The sequence below is a fragment of the Rousettus aegyptiacus genome, unplaced genomic scaffold (assembly GCF_014176215.1).
Source record: "Rousettus aegyptiacus isolate mRouAeg1 unplaced genomic scaffold, mRouAeg1.p scaffold_m13_p_9, whole genome shotgun sequence".
Taxonomy (NCBI): domain Eukaryota; kingdom Metazoa; phylum Chordata; class Mammalia; order Chiroptera; family Pteropodidae; genus Rousettus; species Rousettus aegyptiacus.
This window is the reverse complement of record NW_023416312.1, coordinates 9,376,698-9,393,927: the sequence shown is the minus strand read 5'-3', so window position 1 is coordinate 9,393,927 and position 17,230 is coordinate 9,376,698. Positions and strand designations below refer to the sequence as shown.

Here is a 17,230-nt window from a genome sequence, read left to right as displayed (position 1 = left end):
CTTCCAGAAAGGAATGCAGTCCTGCCGACACCTTGTGTTTAGCCCAGTGACACCCAGGTTGGATTTCTGACCTACAGAACTGTAAGCTAATACATTTACATTGTTTTAAGCCACTAAGTTTGTGATAATTCATTATGGCAGCCGTAGAAAACTCCTAAAACACAATTTATTGGCTTCCTTCCCTCTCTGTCCTAGTTCCTCGCTCCCCCCTGCTGGTGTTTCCTGGTACCACTTCCAAAAGAACTTGCATTTGAATCCCTGTCACAGGCTCTGCTTCTGGGGAAGTCCAAATCAAAACATTTCCACCATACTTACTTCTATGTGACCCCATATCTTTTTAACCTACACAATCATATTTAAATTGTCACTTATCCAAACCAAAACACAAGAGACTAAACTTCTAAAATCAAGACTAAATTTTCTGTGCATTAACGTACCAGAGCAAGCAAAGACACAGAATAAAAGTGGTGATATTATTGACAATTAATATAAGAATTTCCACTGTATGTGGAAATTCTGAATTATATAAGTCTACAATCTATTGGTATTAATGACCTTTAAACTGATATCCCTAATTCCAGACACTGTCAGTGTTTGAACTACTGTATATCTACCCAGGTTATATTTCTAAAGACAAATTTGATTGCTTTCACTTGCTCAAAAACTTCAATATTTCCTATATCCCGTCAACATCCAGGCTCTTTACTTGGCATTCAGAGCTCTCAAATATCAAACATCGACCTTCTTTTCTAGACTTCTTTTCCACTGCTTCCCTTCATATACTACTTGGACTAGCCAAACTAGACTCTTTGCTAGTCTATAAGCACATTCCTTTCCTTTTCTCACATTGTTTCTTCTCTCTGAAATGGTTTTAGTTTTAGTCCCATTACTATCAACTCAAATCCCAACAATCCTCCAAGGTCTAAATATTTGTAGTATGAATCACTGTATAAGTGAATAAATGCATAAAAACAAAAGCTACCTGTGTATTAGTTGGCTGTCCTGTCCAAATCATACACCCTGGTAACAAAAACCACAAAATGAATACCTAAAATGATGAGAGTGGGGCCCACCCATGACAGGTTCCATGTCCTCTTTTTGCTGAAGAACCACTGGTTTGTTGTTGTTGTTGTTGTTGACTTCTGTGATCTGCCAAAGCAGCAAGCTCTTCCTTACATGTCAATAACTGTTTAATTTACTCATTTACTTACCGAGGATATTCTGTTCCCCAAAAGAAAGGCTTCTGGAGCTCTCCTGCCGGAAATCCTGGGAGAAACACAAACAACAAAAAAAATTGTTAAGGGATATAGAGACTGAATTGATGATTATCTGGATCCACTAGCTTTAGCCTTGAAGTTTCAAAGTCCCATCTGAAAAGTACCTCTTATGGATCTGGGAGCCCTCTAAGAGAGCCAACTGTCTCTAAGATGATATTAATTTGATTGACTTTGAAATAAGTACATTACATCAGTTTCAAGGAAATCATTTTCCATAGATAGACCATTGGCAGTGTCCAGCCTGCTATGAACTAGATTCCTTTGTGCATAGGGTGTGCAGGCAGCTTACAGCTGTCCAGCAACTGCTGCTAATACAGAAAGGACCAGCTTCATGGACACACAACCTGTGCAGTCACACAGGACCGCCCCCCTACACACACACACCCATCCCGAAAGACCCTGCACTTGAATTAATGTTCTGTGTCACTGTCTTGAAACTCTTAATAATTTTATCTTTGAATGTGATTTTGTAAAGGGACAAAGAAGCATGTATATGAGCAAAGCAGCCATGGGCAATATGTCCTAGATGTCCTAATTCACCTACAGCATTCTGATGCTCCCCTGGAGCACAGAACTCCAGCAGACCCACAATTTGTGGGAGTTTAGGAAGACTCAAAACAAGTCCAAGGTAAGCATGTTACATCTAAGACTGAAAGGTGGGGACTCTGACAGCCCCAAGAGGGATCTTTCCATTGGAACCAGAATTTGCTTCGATCACAAAAAGGTAGCAATGCCATTCTAAGAAATATGAATGACCAGGAAACCCTGTCATACTCTTTCTTACACCTATTACTTCCCTATATTGGCCAACCACATCCACTGAAAACCATGACACAGAAGGAAAGAAAAAGAGTGGCCCGCAGTTTCTTTTCCTTTCGGTCCTTCCTTACTCATCAGAGAGTGTTCATACAATGTATGCATATTAAAAGGTGAAATAAAAACAGCTGAGTTAATTTTCTGCAGTGTTTTCACTGTTCTGGTAAGAACAAAATACATATGTATATACAAGCTACAAAATACAAACTGTATAATTTTGGAGATTCCACATGCAAGTTAAAAGCTCTTACATTTGCATTTAAAATTGGCATTGCATAATATAGAAATGAATAGTAAAAGTTTGCTGATTTAAATTTTTAATTTTCTTACAACATTAAATAGCAAATAAAATATACCATGACAAATATAGAGAAAGAGGGCAGGATAAAGCTTTTTATTTTAGCACCTTTAATAGTACTTTTTGCTGCTTTCTGAACAGTGAGCCTCCATATTTTTAGTTTGCACTGGGCCCTGCAAATTATGTAGCTGGCCCTGGGTGCAGATGAGTGGAAGAAATGCTTTGCTTTGCCATTGCAACCTGCCACTAAATTTAGCACCCTGACTTGATCCTTGGAGCTGCACTTACAAGTCATCACAAGTGGGAATGCAAGGAATGGCAGAGAGAGAGAGAGAGAGAGAGAGAGAGAGAGAGAGAGAGAGAGAGAGAGAGAGAGAGATGACTTCTGCAACGTCCTTGCCTGCTTCAGAGCCTCTGCTCAAGGCCCCTTGAGACTGAGAGTTCCTTTATGAGTTAAAATGCTTTCTCTTCCTTCTCTCCCTCTCAGTATTCTCTCTACTTCCCCTCCATGACATGACACTATGAGAAGTGAGAGGAGGAAAGCAAGTTCTTAATTTAAAGTGAAATGTTAATTCTAAGGAACTCATATATATTCTTTTTATTTTCTTAATAACATCATATTTGAGATTTTTAAGGTGCAAAAACCTAACTGCAAAACAGAGATGGATCCAGCTAGTAGTTCTCCCTCTTCCTGTTGTTTTTACATAAAGGAAAATGTATGTGACTTTGAAGGGCAATGTCATATTAATATTCATAATATCTACATTTCCTTAAATATGTTTGGCTTCTTTACATCAATTTTCCTTCATTTTTTTTCTGCTGATTACTTTTGGTAAGTCATTCTGACTTGGAGATATATATGTAAATATATATTACACATATATGCAAACCACAGTGTTTACATGAACATTCTCTCGTACAATATATCATCAAAAAGCAATGACATTTCCTAATAAGAACAATGCTCATAAACCAATGTGATTTAATTATTAAACCATTATGGCGTTCTATAATGTGCCCGGCTGGAAGCGCTTATGTCCACTGTCAGCCTCTTTACAGCGAGACAGCTGACACCTGCGTAAGGCTCCATTTCTGCCACTATTGCTATTAGAGGCCCCACACTCACAAGCCACGGCCATCACACACACACCCCCGCCCCCGATCAGCTGTATCTTTTCAGCTTCTCGGGACCATGAAACCCAACACTGATCAACAGAAGAATCTGATGCCCTTAGGACTGTTCTGCTGAAGTGAATGGATTAACAATTTAAGCTGCTTTTTTGGAGATGTCAACTGGCAAGACTGATAGATCGAATCCCAGCAGAGCCAACTCAATATCTTATCTCATAAAGTGGATAAGTTGTATTTAGCCAAGGCAGAAGTAAAAATAATTAAATAAATGGAGAGGGAATTCTTTTTTTTTTTCCTCTCCCTTTTTAATAGGTTTTTCTTGTTTGCTTGCATATCCATTTTATTTCCTTTCTTCCCCATTTTAGCACTGCCTGACCACCCGCTTCACACTGTTAAAGTAGCTCCTTTTTCCATCAGTATATTTACGGGAGGCATTCCTCGCAGTGTAAATGTGTGTGTGTGTGTATGTACACACATACATACATATACATGTATATGAAAAATATGAGAGAGGGAGGGAGAGGTAAGAGAAATTTAACTACTGGATTGGCAAAAATTAATAAGTTTGACAACAGGATGTAGGATGTATGTTGGTGGAAGCGTAAATTGTTGCAAGCATTTTGGAGAGCAATTTAGTCATCTCTTAATGCTTTAAATACCATTTTTAAAAATGAGTAGCTACATGCTGATATAGAAAACGCTCTAAGAGATATTGCTAAGTGAAAAAATATTAAGTGAAAAAACAGCATTCAGTTGTGTACGGGGTCCTTTTATGTGTAAATGTATATATAGGTATATACAGTCAGTTCTGCCATAACACTTGTGTTGAAAAGGCAAATTTGTTCCATTACGACTGATACACTAGGGGGAACACTGGGGCATAACTCCAAGCTCAAGTTTGCTTGTGCACCATTTCCTCCACAAGAAATGTCAAACGGAAGCAGAAAACTGCACCTAGATGAACTGAGCCACACAGGAATACACAAAGTGCACAAGCCCCAACACGGACCAGATACCTCCATTCGCTTTGTGTATTAGAAGCCAAGCCCACCCACATCTGTGTTAACACTTTCCTTCCAATTTCAGATAACCCTCCTTTTACCACTTCACAATAACTCGCCAGCTGCAAGTGCTCGCTTCTATAAGCAAACTTCAGCTCTTTTCTGGGAAAAGCATCATATTTATTGTAGCATTTATGTATTTATCCATTTAACACACAGAAAACTGCTATTGTTTTTATCAGGCTCCTAGCTTGTGTTTTCATGTGCTGCCAATAAAGTTTTTGATTGTTGTGTCCCTAACTCCATTTTTCCCATAAGCCTTGTGGCTTTTATTGCACAATTTTGCATAGCACAGTGATGTTTAGGAACACATATGTCACATTATAGCAGAACTAACTTATTACATACATGTGTGCATCTATGTGTATATGTACACACATGTATTCTCGCCAGGAGTTCTCAAATTTTATCATGCATCAGAATCATCCAGAGGGCTTATTAAGATACAGATTCCTGGGCCCCATCCTCAGAGTTTCTGAGTCAGAAGGTCCAGAGATGCAGCTAAGAATTTGCATCTCTAGCAAACTCCCCTGTGATGCTGATGCTGATGCTCCAGGGACCCCACTTCAAGAACCAGTGCCCAATCACTGGCTCATGCACAATATGGAGTCAGTGGCTAAATACATTCATTACTGAGTTGTTGTAACTGAGAAAAGTGTGCAACAAACTGTCCCTCAGGAGAGAAATGGCTTAATTATGGTATAACCATATTATGGACTGCTGTCCAGCAAAGGAAAAGAAAGAGGTAGATCTTAATAGTCTAGCATGGAAAAATCTCCAAGATGTATTGTTGGAAGAAAGCAAGTCACACATACAGATATATAAATATTTATTTTTAAATAACTGTCCTGTCAGTGTGACTAGATATTCATATATATGTAAATCGACAGAAAAGGTTTGTAAAAGACATATCAAAGTGATCATAGTGGTTACCTCATGGAGATAATTGGGATTTGGGGTGACACGGTGGTTAAAGGGACTTTGGACAAAAATGTAATGTTTCACATTTTGATTAGTTGAAGGTAATCGACTTGTGTAATAAAAATAACTCTTTTAGAAATAACTGTGTATTGTAGAAAATTCTAAAAGTTATTCAAAAACAGTTTACAGTTGCTCTTACATCTGTCAACACCAGCAAGTTTCATTTCTATTTCAGGCAAAAATACAGGTGATGGTCATAAAATCCCAAAGATTAAAATTCTGACAAAAGAAAATATTAGTGTGTATATGTTGTAACAACCCCATTGTCTGTTAGTAAAAAAATTCTCTTTTTCAAATCTGCACCTGGAAAAACCATAAAGACTTGCTTTTGGTTTTCTACTCGGGTTAACCTTTTGTTTTTTCAAAAGTTTCTCATACCTCTCATATCGGTGAATACTGACTAACCTAGTTGGAGTCTTAGCAAAATGCTGGCCATAAAAAATACAGAGTGCTTTCATTTAGGACACAATGGCCAAAGAACTGAGCACATTCACTGGGCAATTTACCCAGGAAGGTTCAACTATTTAACCATAATTTATAGTCATAAATCTACAACCTAACTGTAGCTAGCTTTCTGGGAAAAGTTAAATGCCTCGATGTGTCTGGGTTTCAGTATCTATTTTGTTATTATAAAATCATATTAATTAGGTTTTTCAGTATAGACAAATATAGAGCAAAAATAAAATTAGCCCATTATCCCACAGCTCACTCTTAAGAAAACAAAAATATTTGTGTATTCAGGTATAGAAAACTGACATTGTACAAAGATACATGAAAAAAATTAATAATTTCCTTTTCTTCCCATTCCTCTCTCCCCAACTTGTAACTTTTCACTGCTGTCTGCATATCTTATTTCAGACGTTTCCTCAAATGTCATCTCTCACTAAGGCCCTCCCTGGTGCTTTTCAAAGGAGAGAGGTGTTATCCTACCCCCTTTTCTTGCTTTATCTCACCACGATACCTCTACCAATGATACTCTACATTTTAATTACTCTGTATAAATTGTCTGTATTTCCCCAACTAGAATACAAGCTCCCTAACAAAAGTGATTTTTATGTTACTTACTTTTACTATTCTTTCACTGAGATATCTCCAGAGCTAGAACAATACCTGGTACTTGGTAAACACTCAATAAATATTTGTTAAGTGAATAGAGTCTGCACCTTGTGAAACTCAAAAGGAGTGACTGGGTTAAGCATTCCCTATAATTATGCATACCCCTTGGTAGCCACAGTCTAAAACATGTGATCCTATGTGCTACTCTGAAGATTCCATGTTCAGTACCAGAGCAGGCATATGTACCACCATTATTCAAGTTCTGGTTTTTACTTTCCTACTGAATTAGGGACTTAGCTGATTCCATTCTCTCACATTCATGGTAGAACTAGTGTAGTTTTGAGGTTGGCACATTTTTTTCCCCAATAAACTCGCAATTGAAATGCAGTTACTAACGAGATGAAAAGCCTTGTGCAGCTCCATGCACGTTTCATCATCCCTCTGTCCTCTTAGCTCTCCCTACCATCAAGGAATAAAAGTAGGATATGCTCCCTTTTTATGGTTGTGGCATATGCTTACCAGAGATAATCAGACAAAAATATTGATTTAGATGAGAGTCCTTTAGTCCTAACAATATTGAACTAATATAACCTCTTTTTCCTATATTCTTTGTATGCCTTCATGTAACTGCCACACTATTTTTAAGTTCTACACCCATAAGCATATGGCTCAGGAAAGTTATCATATAGCAAATATTTTGAAAGCATTACCTTCCAAAGTTTTATGTTTTTTGAAAGTCATGAGGTCTTTAAAATATCTATATTGACACAAATGATTACTTAAGACAACTATAGTCAGATTCCCCCTGTTGTTTCCATGTTTGCTCAGGTTTAACAAAGCGGGAAGCATCCAACTTTCACTACCAGTTTCAAAACCCAGCGCACCTGCTTCTTCCCTTTCTCTACAGCAAACTTTTGTAAACTTACTAATATGATGCAAGGCAACTCGGACTCATCTAAATTTGGGAGTTCATTCTTAAATTCAACCTCTCTTTTGACTCCTTTGAAGGAATTAATGTTACTGCATTTGTTCAGCCAGGATCCCCCCAGCAGCCTCTGGGGCAAATGTGGCCCAGCCGGACAAGCCAGCCAGGGGCAAAGGACAAAATTCAGTCCCAAAAAAGGTGACAGAAGGTAAAGTCTAAAGGAGAATCCAATGGGCTTAAGAATGTGTAAACCAAAGCACACACTCAATTGTTTATTTAATTAAATCCATTTCCATACTTGCTGTAACTGCATTCACCAGAGATATACTTGGGTTTTCTACTGAGTATGTATCTGTGTCTAATTTCTTTCACTATGGGTGTTCATGATATTTTTGCTAAGAATTTTGCTACATTCCACTGTATTATTAGTTTTGTCAAATAATAGGATGTTTGGTCTTTTGCATGGATTTATTGATGTATTCACGTGGCTTTATTCCAGTACATGTTGTAACATTACTTTCAAACGCCTAAGTGTATCCTTATATTACTGAACTAATCCATGTATCAATCCACATTTCAGGGCTTATTGCTGATGTGTCATCCTAGCAACATTATTATACTTCTTGGTGAGATTCACTTGTAGTCACTTCTGCTGACCTACTTGATTTTACTTACTCTATGCAAATACTTCTAGTTCTATAGTTCATTAAGCGAACATATCTTATGGCCCTAATTTTGGATATGTTAGTATATTTAAATTCCATTAAAAAATAACTGGAAATATTTGGGTTTGGTAATGATGATGCAATTTCTACACACGATCAACTGACGACTAACATTTACTAAGGACCTATGATGTTCTAAGAAGCACAGGTAAGCTTTGAATGTATGAACATCCTCAAAGAACCTACAACCTAGTGAGGGAGAAATGATATAACCAGGGGGAAAAAAGGGTCCTATTTTGCAAGATCTAGAAAAAAACAGGAACTGATAGTAAACCTCTCTAAAGAATATTTTTAATTAAAATGTTTTAAATTCATCAAAGAAAAGAAGTATCAGCTACATGGAAACAGAGGTGTTCTGGGAGAAAGGTTATCTATAAGCGTGTCTACACCAAGTGGAAAAGATATGGTTTATAGGATCAGCTGGGGATTGACATAGGAATGGTTTAGGGCACTTGGTTCTCCAAGGGTAGTCCCAGAGCAGCAGCAGCAGCATCATCTGGGCACTTGTTAGAGATGCAAATTATTTGGCCCCACTCCAGACCTACTGAATCAGGAACTCTGGAAGTGGGCTCCAAGCTTTCAACAGGCCCTCCAGGTTACTCTGCTGCATACTAATGGAGACCCACTGAGGTCAGGTTAACGATTCTCAACCACAACAGCACACTAAAATCCCTGAGGAGCTTTTTAAAAATATACCCAGGAACAAGCCCCTGCTCTAGATTTATTAAGCCACAACTTCTGGGATAGAGCCCTGAGTACCAGTATGTTTTAAAAGCTCCGCAGGCAATTCTAACACATAATTTCAGAACTCTTGGTATAGGAAAAACAAGAAACTGCATATATTCTACTTAACTGATATATATATAAATCAGCCCTTCCGTCTCATTGTCCTCTCTTCATCACTCCTCAGCACTATGCTTGCAACACACAATTAGATATTTTTATTAGAATTTTGCAGGCTATACCTTCAACACTGAAACTTTACATGGCTTACAAATCATGACTATACAAAAAGACAAAAATCGTTTCAATTGCAACTGCTTTGGAAAATCCAGGACGAATGCTCACGCTAAGAGACAATGAGTGTTACATCTTATTCAGGATTAGTTCTTATAATCAGATAAACCAGATACCATTCTTCTAGAATCTAGGGGACCATCAGTTAGGACACAGAAATTGCTGCAATTACAAAGCACTTTTGGTTATTTTTATTTTTTATTTTTTTGCTGTATAGGGATTTCATCGTCATCACTGCTAAGATTAATAGTGGCTTTTTTTTTTTTCAATTTGGCATCTTGCAGTAGTTTGGTAAATGCCAGCCTTCCCCTTTCCAGAAAGTATCAAGTTCTAACAGCTGTGACTCATGTCAAGGGATTCAGCAAGATGCCTTAGCCATCTGCTGGCTTCCTGTAGGTAACCTCCTGCCACCATATCTATCAGCTTAGAAGTGACAAGCAGAAAGCAGCTTCTAAAATCTGCCCTCCATCTTGAAACTTTCTCTTGTCTCTTCTATTCTTTTTCTGCCATAATAACCTTCAGGTGGCAACAAAGAGAACCTCCTGTTCTTTACCAGGGTGATAGAATGTCCCTGCTTGAGCATGACTAAGGGACTCTTGCGATGCATAATTTCAGTACTAAAATTGGGACAGTACCAGGCAAACCACGATGAGTTACTTCCCCTACCTTCTCCCAACCAAGCTGGACTTCTTTTTCATTTGCTGCATTTTTATAGCTCAGTGGTTCTCAAACTTCGGCATCTAGCAGAGATTTATTAGTTAAAATCTTAAAACATGAATTACTGGGCCCGCTCCCAAAGTTTCTGATTCTGTAGGTCAGGGATGGGACCAGGTAATACAATTTATCACAAGGGAGGCTGATGCTGCTGACCCAGGAACCACATGCTGAGAACCACTGCTATAGTTCAACATCTGGCAGAGAAAACACAAATTTCTTCCCACCATGAAGCTCAGTATCTCATATTCTATTCCAACAGGTCCTTTCATACACACAATTGCTATCCTAGGTATTCAAAACTCACACTAGAGGCAGTGATATTCACCCTAGGCCTGGGAAAATAGCAGATATTCAACAGATACTTCTGTGGGTTCACTGATTCATATCTGGGTATGAGATAATGGTCTCAAAAATAAAAATGTGATTAATATTTCCCCCATATTAAACAAAAAACTGAGTCCCTTTATTCATCTCTTCCAATAGCATCTTTATGGTGTATAACTTGGTAAATGAAAACCATCTCATCTGCTGTTAGTGGAAATATAAATTGGTACCACTTTTCTCAAGAGAATTCAGGTAAGATGTATTTTAAAATCACTAAATTGGGCATATTTGATTCAGCAATTTCTCCAAATGTAGGAATTTATTCTAAAGAAATAGTTTCAGATTTGCATGAAGACTTAGCCACAAAACTTCTTTTACAATAGTGAAACAGCCTAAATATCTGTTGGTAGGAAATCAGTTTAAAAAATTAAGGAGCTTTTACTTGAAGGAATACTATCACGATGACTTAGAAGAATATGTAATAAATGAAAAAATATCCATATCACAATGTTCGGTGTGGGGGAAAGCAGTATTATGGAATGAATCTATATTTAATTTCAATTTTAAAATGTGTTGATAAATATAAATTTGAAGGGTACTCAAGAAAATTATTAACCATGGCTATTTTTAAAGGATATTAACTTAAAAAAATTTTTTAGCTCATCTAAAAGTTTTCTAGATGTTCTACAATAAATATGAACTACTTCTGTAATAAGGATCAATGACAATTGATTTTTTTCAAGGAAGAATGCGTGAGATTGTGAGTATCAAGATAAATTATAAGATTGCTCCCTCACTTCCTGTCCCCATCACATGGCTCTTTTCCAGCTTCCTGATGCTCTCCTCACTCTGGCTCACATCCAGGCCACTCGCCCCCAGTGAGTGTCCCACTCACACCCCATCTTTTTAATCAGATTGACCCTGATAATCATTCCCTGCTTTCTGCTACCAGCCCTTGCTACCAGCCCTGCAGCAAACCTGCCCAGTCCTCTATGTCTGGAAGTAGCATTTGTCCTGCCCCACGAGTGTGTTTTCAGAAGTATCCTGCAGGTGGTAAATGGGACCCTTCAGACATTGGTACTGGGACCAACCACAGTAACAGGAATGCCATGAGATTGCAGGGCTTCCCAGTTGAGAGCATCTTTGTCCTCCATTGGTACTACCCAGAATGCTATTCTTAGCTGCCTCCTTGGTCAGGCCTCAGAGACAAGAGCTGTATGAGGACCTCCAGAGTCCTTGACTAAACCAGGTCATAAATGTCTTAAAATAGTTGTAGCAAGTGTCTCACAACCTTGCTAAATGTATCATCTCTGGCAATTTTGCAAACGATTCAAAGTTTGTTCATGACCTGACTTCAGCTCACTTACCAAAACTTTTACAATCTCACCGTAAATTTTGTAAAGTGAAACCTTTTTGAAGAGTACATCTAGTTAACCTTTTTAAGGTAGCTTATGACATCTTTCAAACAACTCCCAACTCTATCCCAATCCAAGGACGCAAAGAGGTCACGGACACAGCCAAGGGCCTTGCAGAGAGCAGCACTCTTGGAGGCGAAAATGACGAGCTGCTGCTCAGTGCAAAGCCCTTTGGGACATGGACTCAGCAGGACCTGGGGACCCTCTGACCCTCACCTGGCTGTCCCCACATTTTACATCTTGTTTCCATACCAAACAGAAACAACCCCCCAATCCATGGGTTCGGGCATGATAAAATAATTATTCTAACGTGCATTTATATCATAATTTTAACCTTTTTCAGAGTGTGCTCACATGTATCATTTCATGTAATTCTCACACTTCTTATGCAGTATCCAACAGTGCAGGGTGAAGATTAAGAGCTCGCAATCAGAGAAGCTGGGTTATACTCCCAGCTTTGCAATTTACTGGTTGTGTGGCCTTTGGCAATTTACTCAGCCTCTCTCAGCTTCAGTTTCCTCTGCTGTAAAATGGACCCCAAATGCCAAGCTTATAGAGCTGCTGTGACGATTAGAGATAATATATATTAAAGTATCCGGCACAATGCTTGGCATGTAAATGGTTCACAGTTAAGACTTGTTACACAGAACAATTATAATGTCCATTTTATGGGAGTCCTTCAAGGCACCGATGGAAAAGGTGGAAAACTGCTACTTGTATTATCACTACACAGTTATCTGAGAATGATCTCATAGGAATGACCTTATTCACTCCCTTCTCCCCTCACCACTGTCACTGCCCATATTTAGACTCTCCCCATTCTTCTCTTGAGCCATCTGCCAAACTCCTAATCGGTCTAAGGGTCTCACTCTACCCCTTCTCCAAGCCATGATCTTTAAGACTAAGGAAGAGAAACATGTTTCTTGCCTCTCAAAGAAAACTATACTAGCTCCCTATGTACTGTTCTTCATTTACTTTTTCAACATAGTATCTCCCATCATTCCTTCTTCTCCCCTGCCCAACCACATGCAACTGGTGCCCCAGCATTTGTGACCATCTCACCCTAAGGAAGACACCATGCTCTGCTGTGTCTGTTGCCTTTACAACAGCCAGTCCTTCTTCCTGCACACCCTTCATGTCCCAACCTACTTTTTTTTTGTCTAGACTCCCTCAGATTAATTACCCCTCCTTTCTGGCTCCCAGGATGCATTGCACACCCTTCTGTTGCACACTCGCCATGGTATCTTACAAATGACTGGTAATACGTCTGTCTCTAACTCCTCTAAAGCAAGGACTCTTAATAGCTAAGATTCACTGAGTATCCCCTACAAAACAGTCTCTCTTCCCAGTACTTTATATATATTATCTCCTTTAATCTTCATGACAACCCTATAAGATAGCCACTACTATTAGCTCTATTTTAGATCATTAAACTGAGGTTTAACAATGTTTAAATAACTTGCCCAAGGTTGCAAGTTATTAATGGCCAAGCCAGGAATCAAAATCAAATTCACACTTAATCACTACACCATAACATACCCTAGCACCAAACTCAGTACTTGGCAAATTGTAATTTCTGTATTAATTATCTCTCATTGTGTAACAGTATCTCAAAACATAATGACTCAAAACAATAAACATTTACTATTTCAGTTTCTCTGTGTCAGGAATTTGGAAATAGCTTATTTCAGGGTGGTCTGTCTCAAGGTCTTTCATGAAGTTGCTGTCAAGATGTCACCCTGAGCTGCAGTCATGTGAAGGCTTGGCTAGAGACTCTATTCAAGATGGCACATTCACATGGTGCTGGTATGAGCAAGAGGCCTCAGGTCCTTCACATGTGGACCTCTCCAGCAGCTTCTTTAGTGCCTCCATGACACAGATGCTGGCTCTTCCCCCAGAGTGATCAATCCAAAAGAGCAAGGCAGAAGCCACAATGTCTCTTATGACCTTGCCACAGAAGTCATGCTCTATCATTTCTACAGTACTCTACTGGTTACAAAGGTCGGCCTTCTTCAGTGCAGGAGGGCACTGCACTGGGGTGTGGATAACAAGAGGTGAGAATCACTGGAGACTCAATAAATATTAAGTGGAAAAAAATTACTGAGTTGCTCTGAGTGTCAAGATCTCTTCTAGATAATGACAAGCTTGGATTAGGTGACCACTTCAAGTTTCCTTCCTTCTACCTCCAAAACTATGGAAGACTATTCCCAAATTGTCCCCAAATATAGTGTCAACTGGATTCAGGAATATAATTTAATGAGATTCCAGTATAGGCCACAGGTGAGTGTATGTTAACTTAGCTTCCACTTTATGGTTTTAAGCAGAATCAATGAAGTATGAGAAATTCTCCCAGTTTGAAATAGTTATTTCCTTAACAGAAAAACAAATCTATATTTGACTTCAGGATTAATTCTATAGTTTGATGCCAGCAAAAGCCAAGCCTCTGGACAAAGGCTTATCTTCTTTAGCGGAATATCCGTGATTAAAGTGGGGCAACCAAATCCCTTGTGTATAACTGCGAAGATCATAAAATCATTGGTTTTAGCCCTTAGGCCTGACATGTTTACAAGCCAAGGTCGTATTTGCTTAAAATAATTCCTTAATATGATTTGAGACATATGAAGATAAAAACTAATATTGAAATGAGGTACTTTGCAGATATACATTGATACTGAATATATGAAATGAATTTTATTCTAAAAAACCATTCCATGTTAGTTAAAATGAAAACCAAATGTGAGCTGTTCACTCCACGCCCCTCCTGCCGCCGGTACTACCACCTGATAAATCCGAAGTAGTTTAAAAGTTGGGTCAGAACACTCGTCAAGGCTCCCTGGATACCACCCTCTAACAGTGCTCTACACCAGAGAGTGGCAAACTACAGCCCATATAAATAGTTTTAATGGCACAGCCATGCTTGTTTATGAATTGTCTATGGCAAAGTTGAGAATTAGCAATGGAGACCACAAGGCTCACAAAGGCAAAAATAATTACTCCCTGGCCCTATACAGAAAAAGTTTGCTGATCCCTGATCTATGCCTCTGGGGGCTTAGCCTAAGGTAACCTGTTATAAACTCAAAATGTCTATGCATGCTATATGCTGTTCCAAAAATTTTATGGGGGAATGGAGGTGTTACTATTTATGTCGAGGTATTACATAGATACAGTAGAGGTGCATATTTTAATGGAAGAACACAGTATATTTTTACACATGTGCAATCATCTCCCAGATCAAGATATGTTTCCTGCTCCCAGTCAGTACCCCCAACAAAGGGAGTCATTATTTTAACTTCTATCACTTAGATCACAGATTCGTTTGCCTGTTACTGAACTTTATAGGGATGGAACCACGTAGTGTTTCACTGAGCACTGAGTCAGTGTCATTCTTACTGTAGCATGAAGCATTTTACTCTTTTTTCTTGCTATATAATATTCGCTTTATGACTATGCCACAATTTACTTACCTATTCTTCTGTTGATGGACATTAGGTTCTTTCTAGGTTTTTGTCATTAAGACTAAAGCTGCTATGATCATTTGTGCATATGTATTTTGGTGGGCATAAGGATCCATCATCAAAAGTGAAATTTCTGGGTTATAGGAGATATTAAAAAACTGCCAAACACTGGTCCAAATTGGTTGTATTTTTAATTCACAAAAATATGGTTTTAATTCATAAAATACTTTGAGTTCGAAAGTCCAAAATATTCCACCCACCCCCCCAAATCATCATATCACGCTGTTTATTGGCTATCCTAGAGATTACTGGCATGTCAGTTTTAGATATACAAGCTCTGACCAAGGCAATGTGCTGGTACTTGTCAAAGTCATCTTTTTAAATCCTCGCCCAAAACTCTGTGGGCTAGGTAACCTCAACATGTGGCAGATGAGGACAATAATAGAGGTCAGGAAGGAGAAATACCTTGACCAATGTTATACCACTAAGTCTGTGGCGCTCAAGGTCTCCCATTGAGGCTCTAGTTACTTCATTACTAAAAGTGAGGAGACCAGTTTTGCTGTTATCACAAAGTCAGGGAAGCACAAGCTTGGGAACCAAGAACCTCAGCTCCTTGCTTTCCTCCTTAACCACCTTATCCATTCAAATATAATTAAATTCCGCAACAGTTCCTAAGTATAACTCCTTGTACAGCAGACTTAAATATTATATCACGCTGCACTCTGTATCCGAGGACATTGCTACCACTGAAAGATGTCCACAAAGGCATGTATTTGCAGAAAACAAAACTGAACAAATAAATTGTTTCTATTTTTTACTCAAGTCTCTACCGTGTGCAGAAGCAGACTTAAATGGCATAAATCAGAAAATGATAATAGGAACTCAATGAAATTCTCATAAATCACGTTACTAAGTATAGTTACATCTTAGATGCGAAACCCAATTAAACAGATGGCCACATGCTGTCAGAATCAGCCCCTAATCAATAAAGATGTTCATTTCAGAAAATCACCTCAATTTTTCACTTCTTCACTGAAGCAAAAAGAAGACAGTTAGGGGCTGGGGGGAGGCCCAGAAAACCCAGTGGGGAAATGTATATGAAGGAACTCCACCTGTCTTAATTTGTAGTCCAGAAAATCAGAAAGGAGAGAGAGAAAAAAAGTCACCCAAAGGATTCCTTGTCATCTTGCCTGGGAATGCAATTTACAATGAGAGCAAGCTCTGGTCATTAGGAAAATAGAAACAGCTTGAATCACTTAATTAAAATACTGCTTCAAATTGTTCATTCTAAACCTGCTCTGCTCATGAGCTTTCAAGAAACCATTGGGTTACCCTGAAATGGCTGGTTCTTCAGTAAACCTCTGATAGGATCAGCCCTTCCCAGACCAGGAAAAGGCTGAGCAGGGGCGAATCCTGGAGGCAGAATTATAGGCATACTTAAATCCCCAAAGGATAAAGTAAGCATTCACTGACACTGGAAAGTGAGTATGGAAACACTGGTGAAGAGTCTATCTCAGTGCCTTTTCTTGCCTAAGAGCCGATCTATCACATTCACTAGATGGGTGAAAATTAAGTCTACCAATGCCAACTGGTGATGAAAATGAGAGTTCATGGAAACATTTCCATAGATTTCCATACACTGGAATACTCACTTTGAAAAATATTTGGTGTTATCTGATAAGTTGCAAATTTTCATGCTCTACAAGCCAGTAATTCCACTCCTAATATATACCCCCAAACACTTGTTTCAAGGGACATATATGAGAATATTAAGAGCAGTGCTGTTCATAATAGCAAAATCCTGGGGGAAAATACATAGGTCTGTCAACAGAAAAGGTCTATAGAACAAATAAGTAATCTGGGATATGGTCATGCAACAGAATATTACAGAACAGTGAAAATGAAAAAATTCTACTGCCACATGCTTCATGGATGAAACTTAAAAACATGTTGATTGAAAAAACACTGTAGCTTAAAATTGCATGCAAGATGCATATCATTTTTATTATGCTAAAACATAAGCAAAACTAAA

General features: G+C 38.5%; 1 protein-coding gene across 4 annotated transcripts in view; it reads right to left on the bottom strand.

Moving 5' to 3' along the window:
* Window positions 1-17,230, bottom strand: part of PHEX (phosphate regulating endopeptidase homolog X-linked) — a 174,904-nt gene that overhangs the window by 25,293 nt on the left and 132,381 nt on the right. For all 4 annotated transcript variants that reach the window (XM_016166119.2, XM_036227119.1, XM_016166120.2 and 1 more), the window contains one exon: window positions 1,212-1,266. In XM_016166119.2, the coding sequence (XP_016021605.1) occupies window positions 1,212-1,266 (55 nt within the window). The remainder of the gene's footprint in view (window positions 1-1,211; window positions 1,267-17,230) is intronic.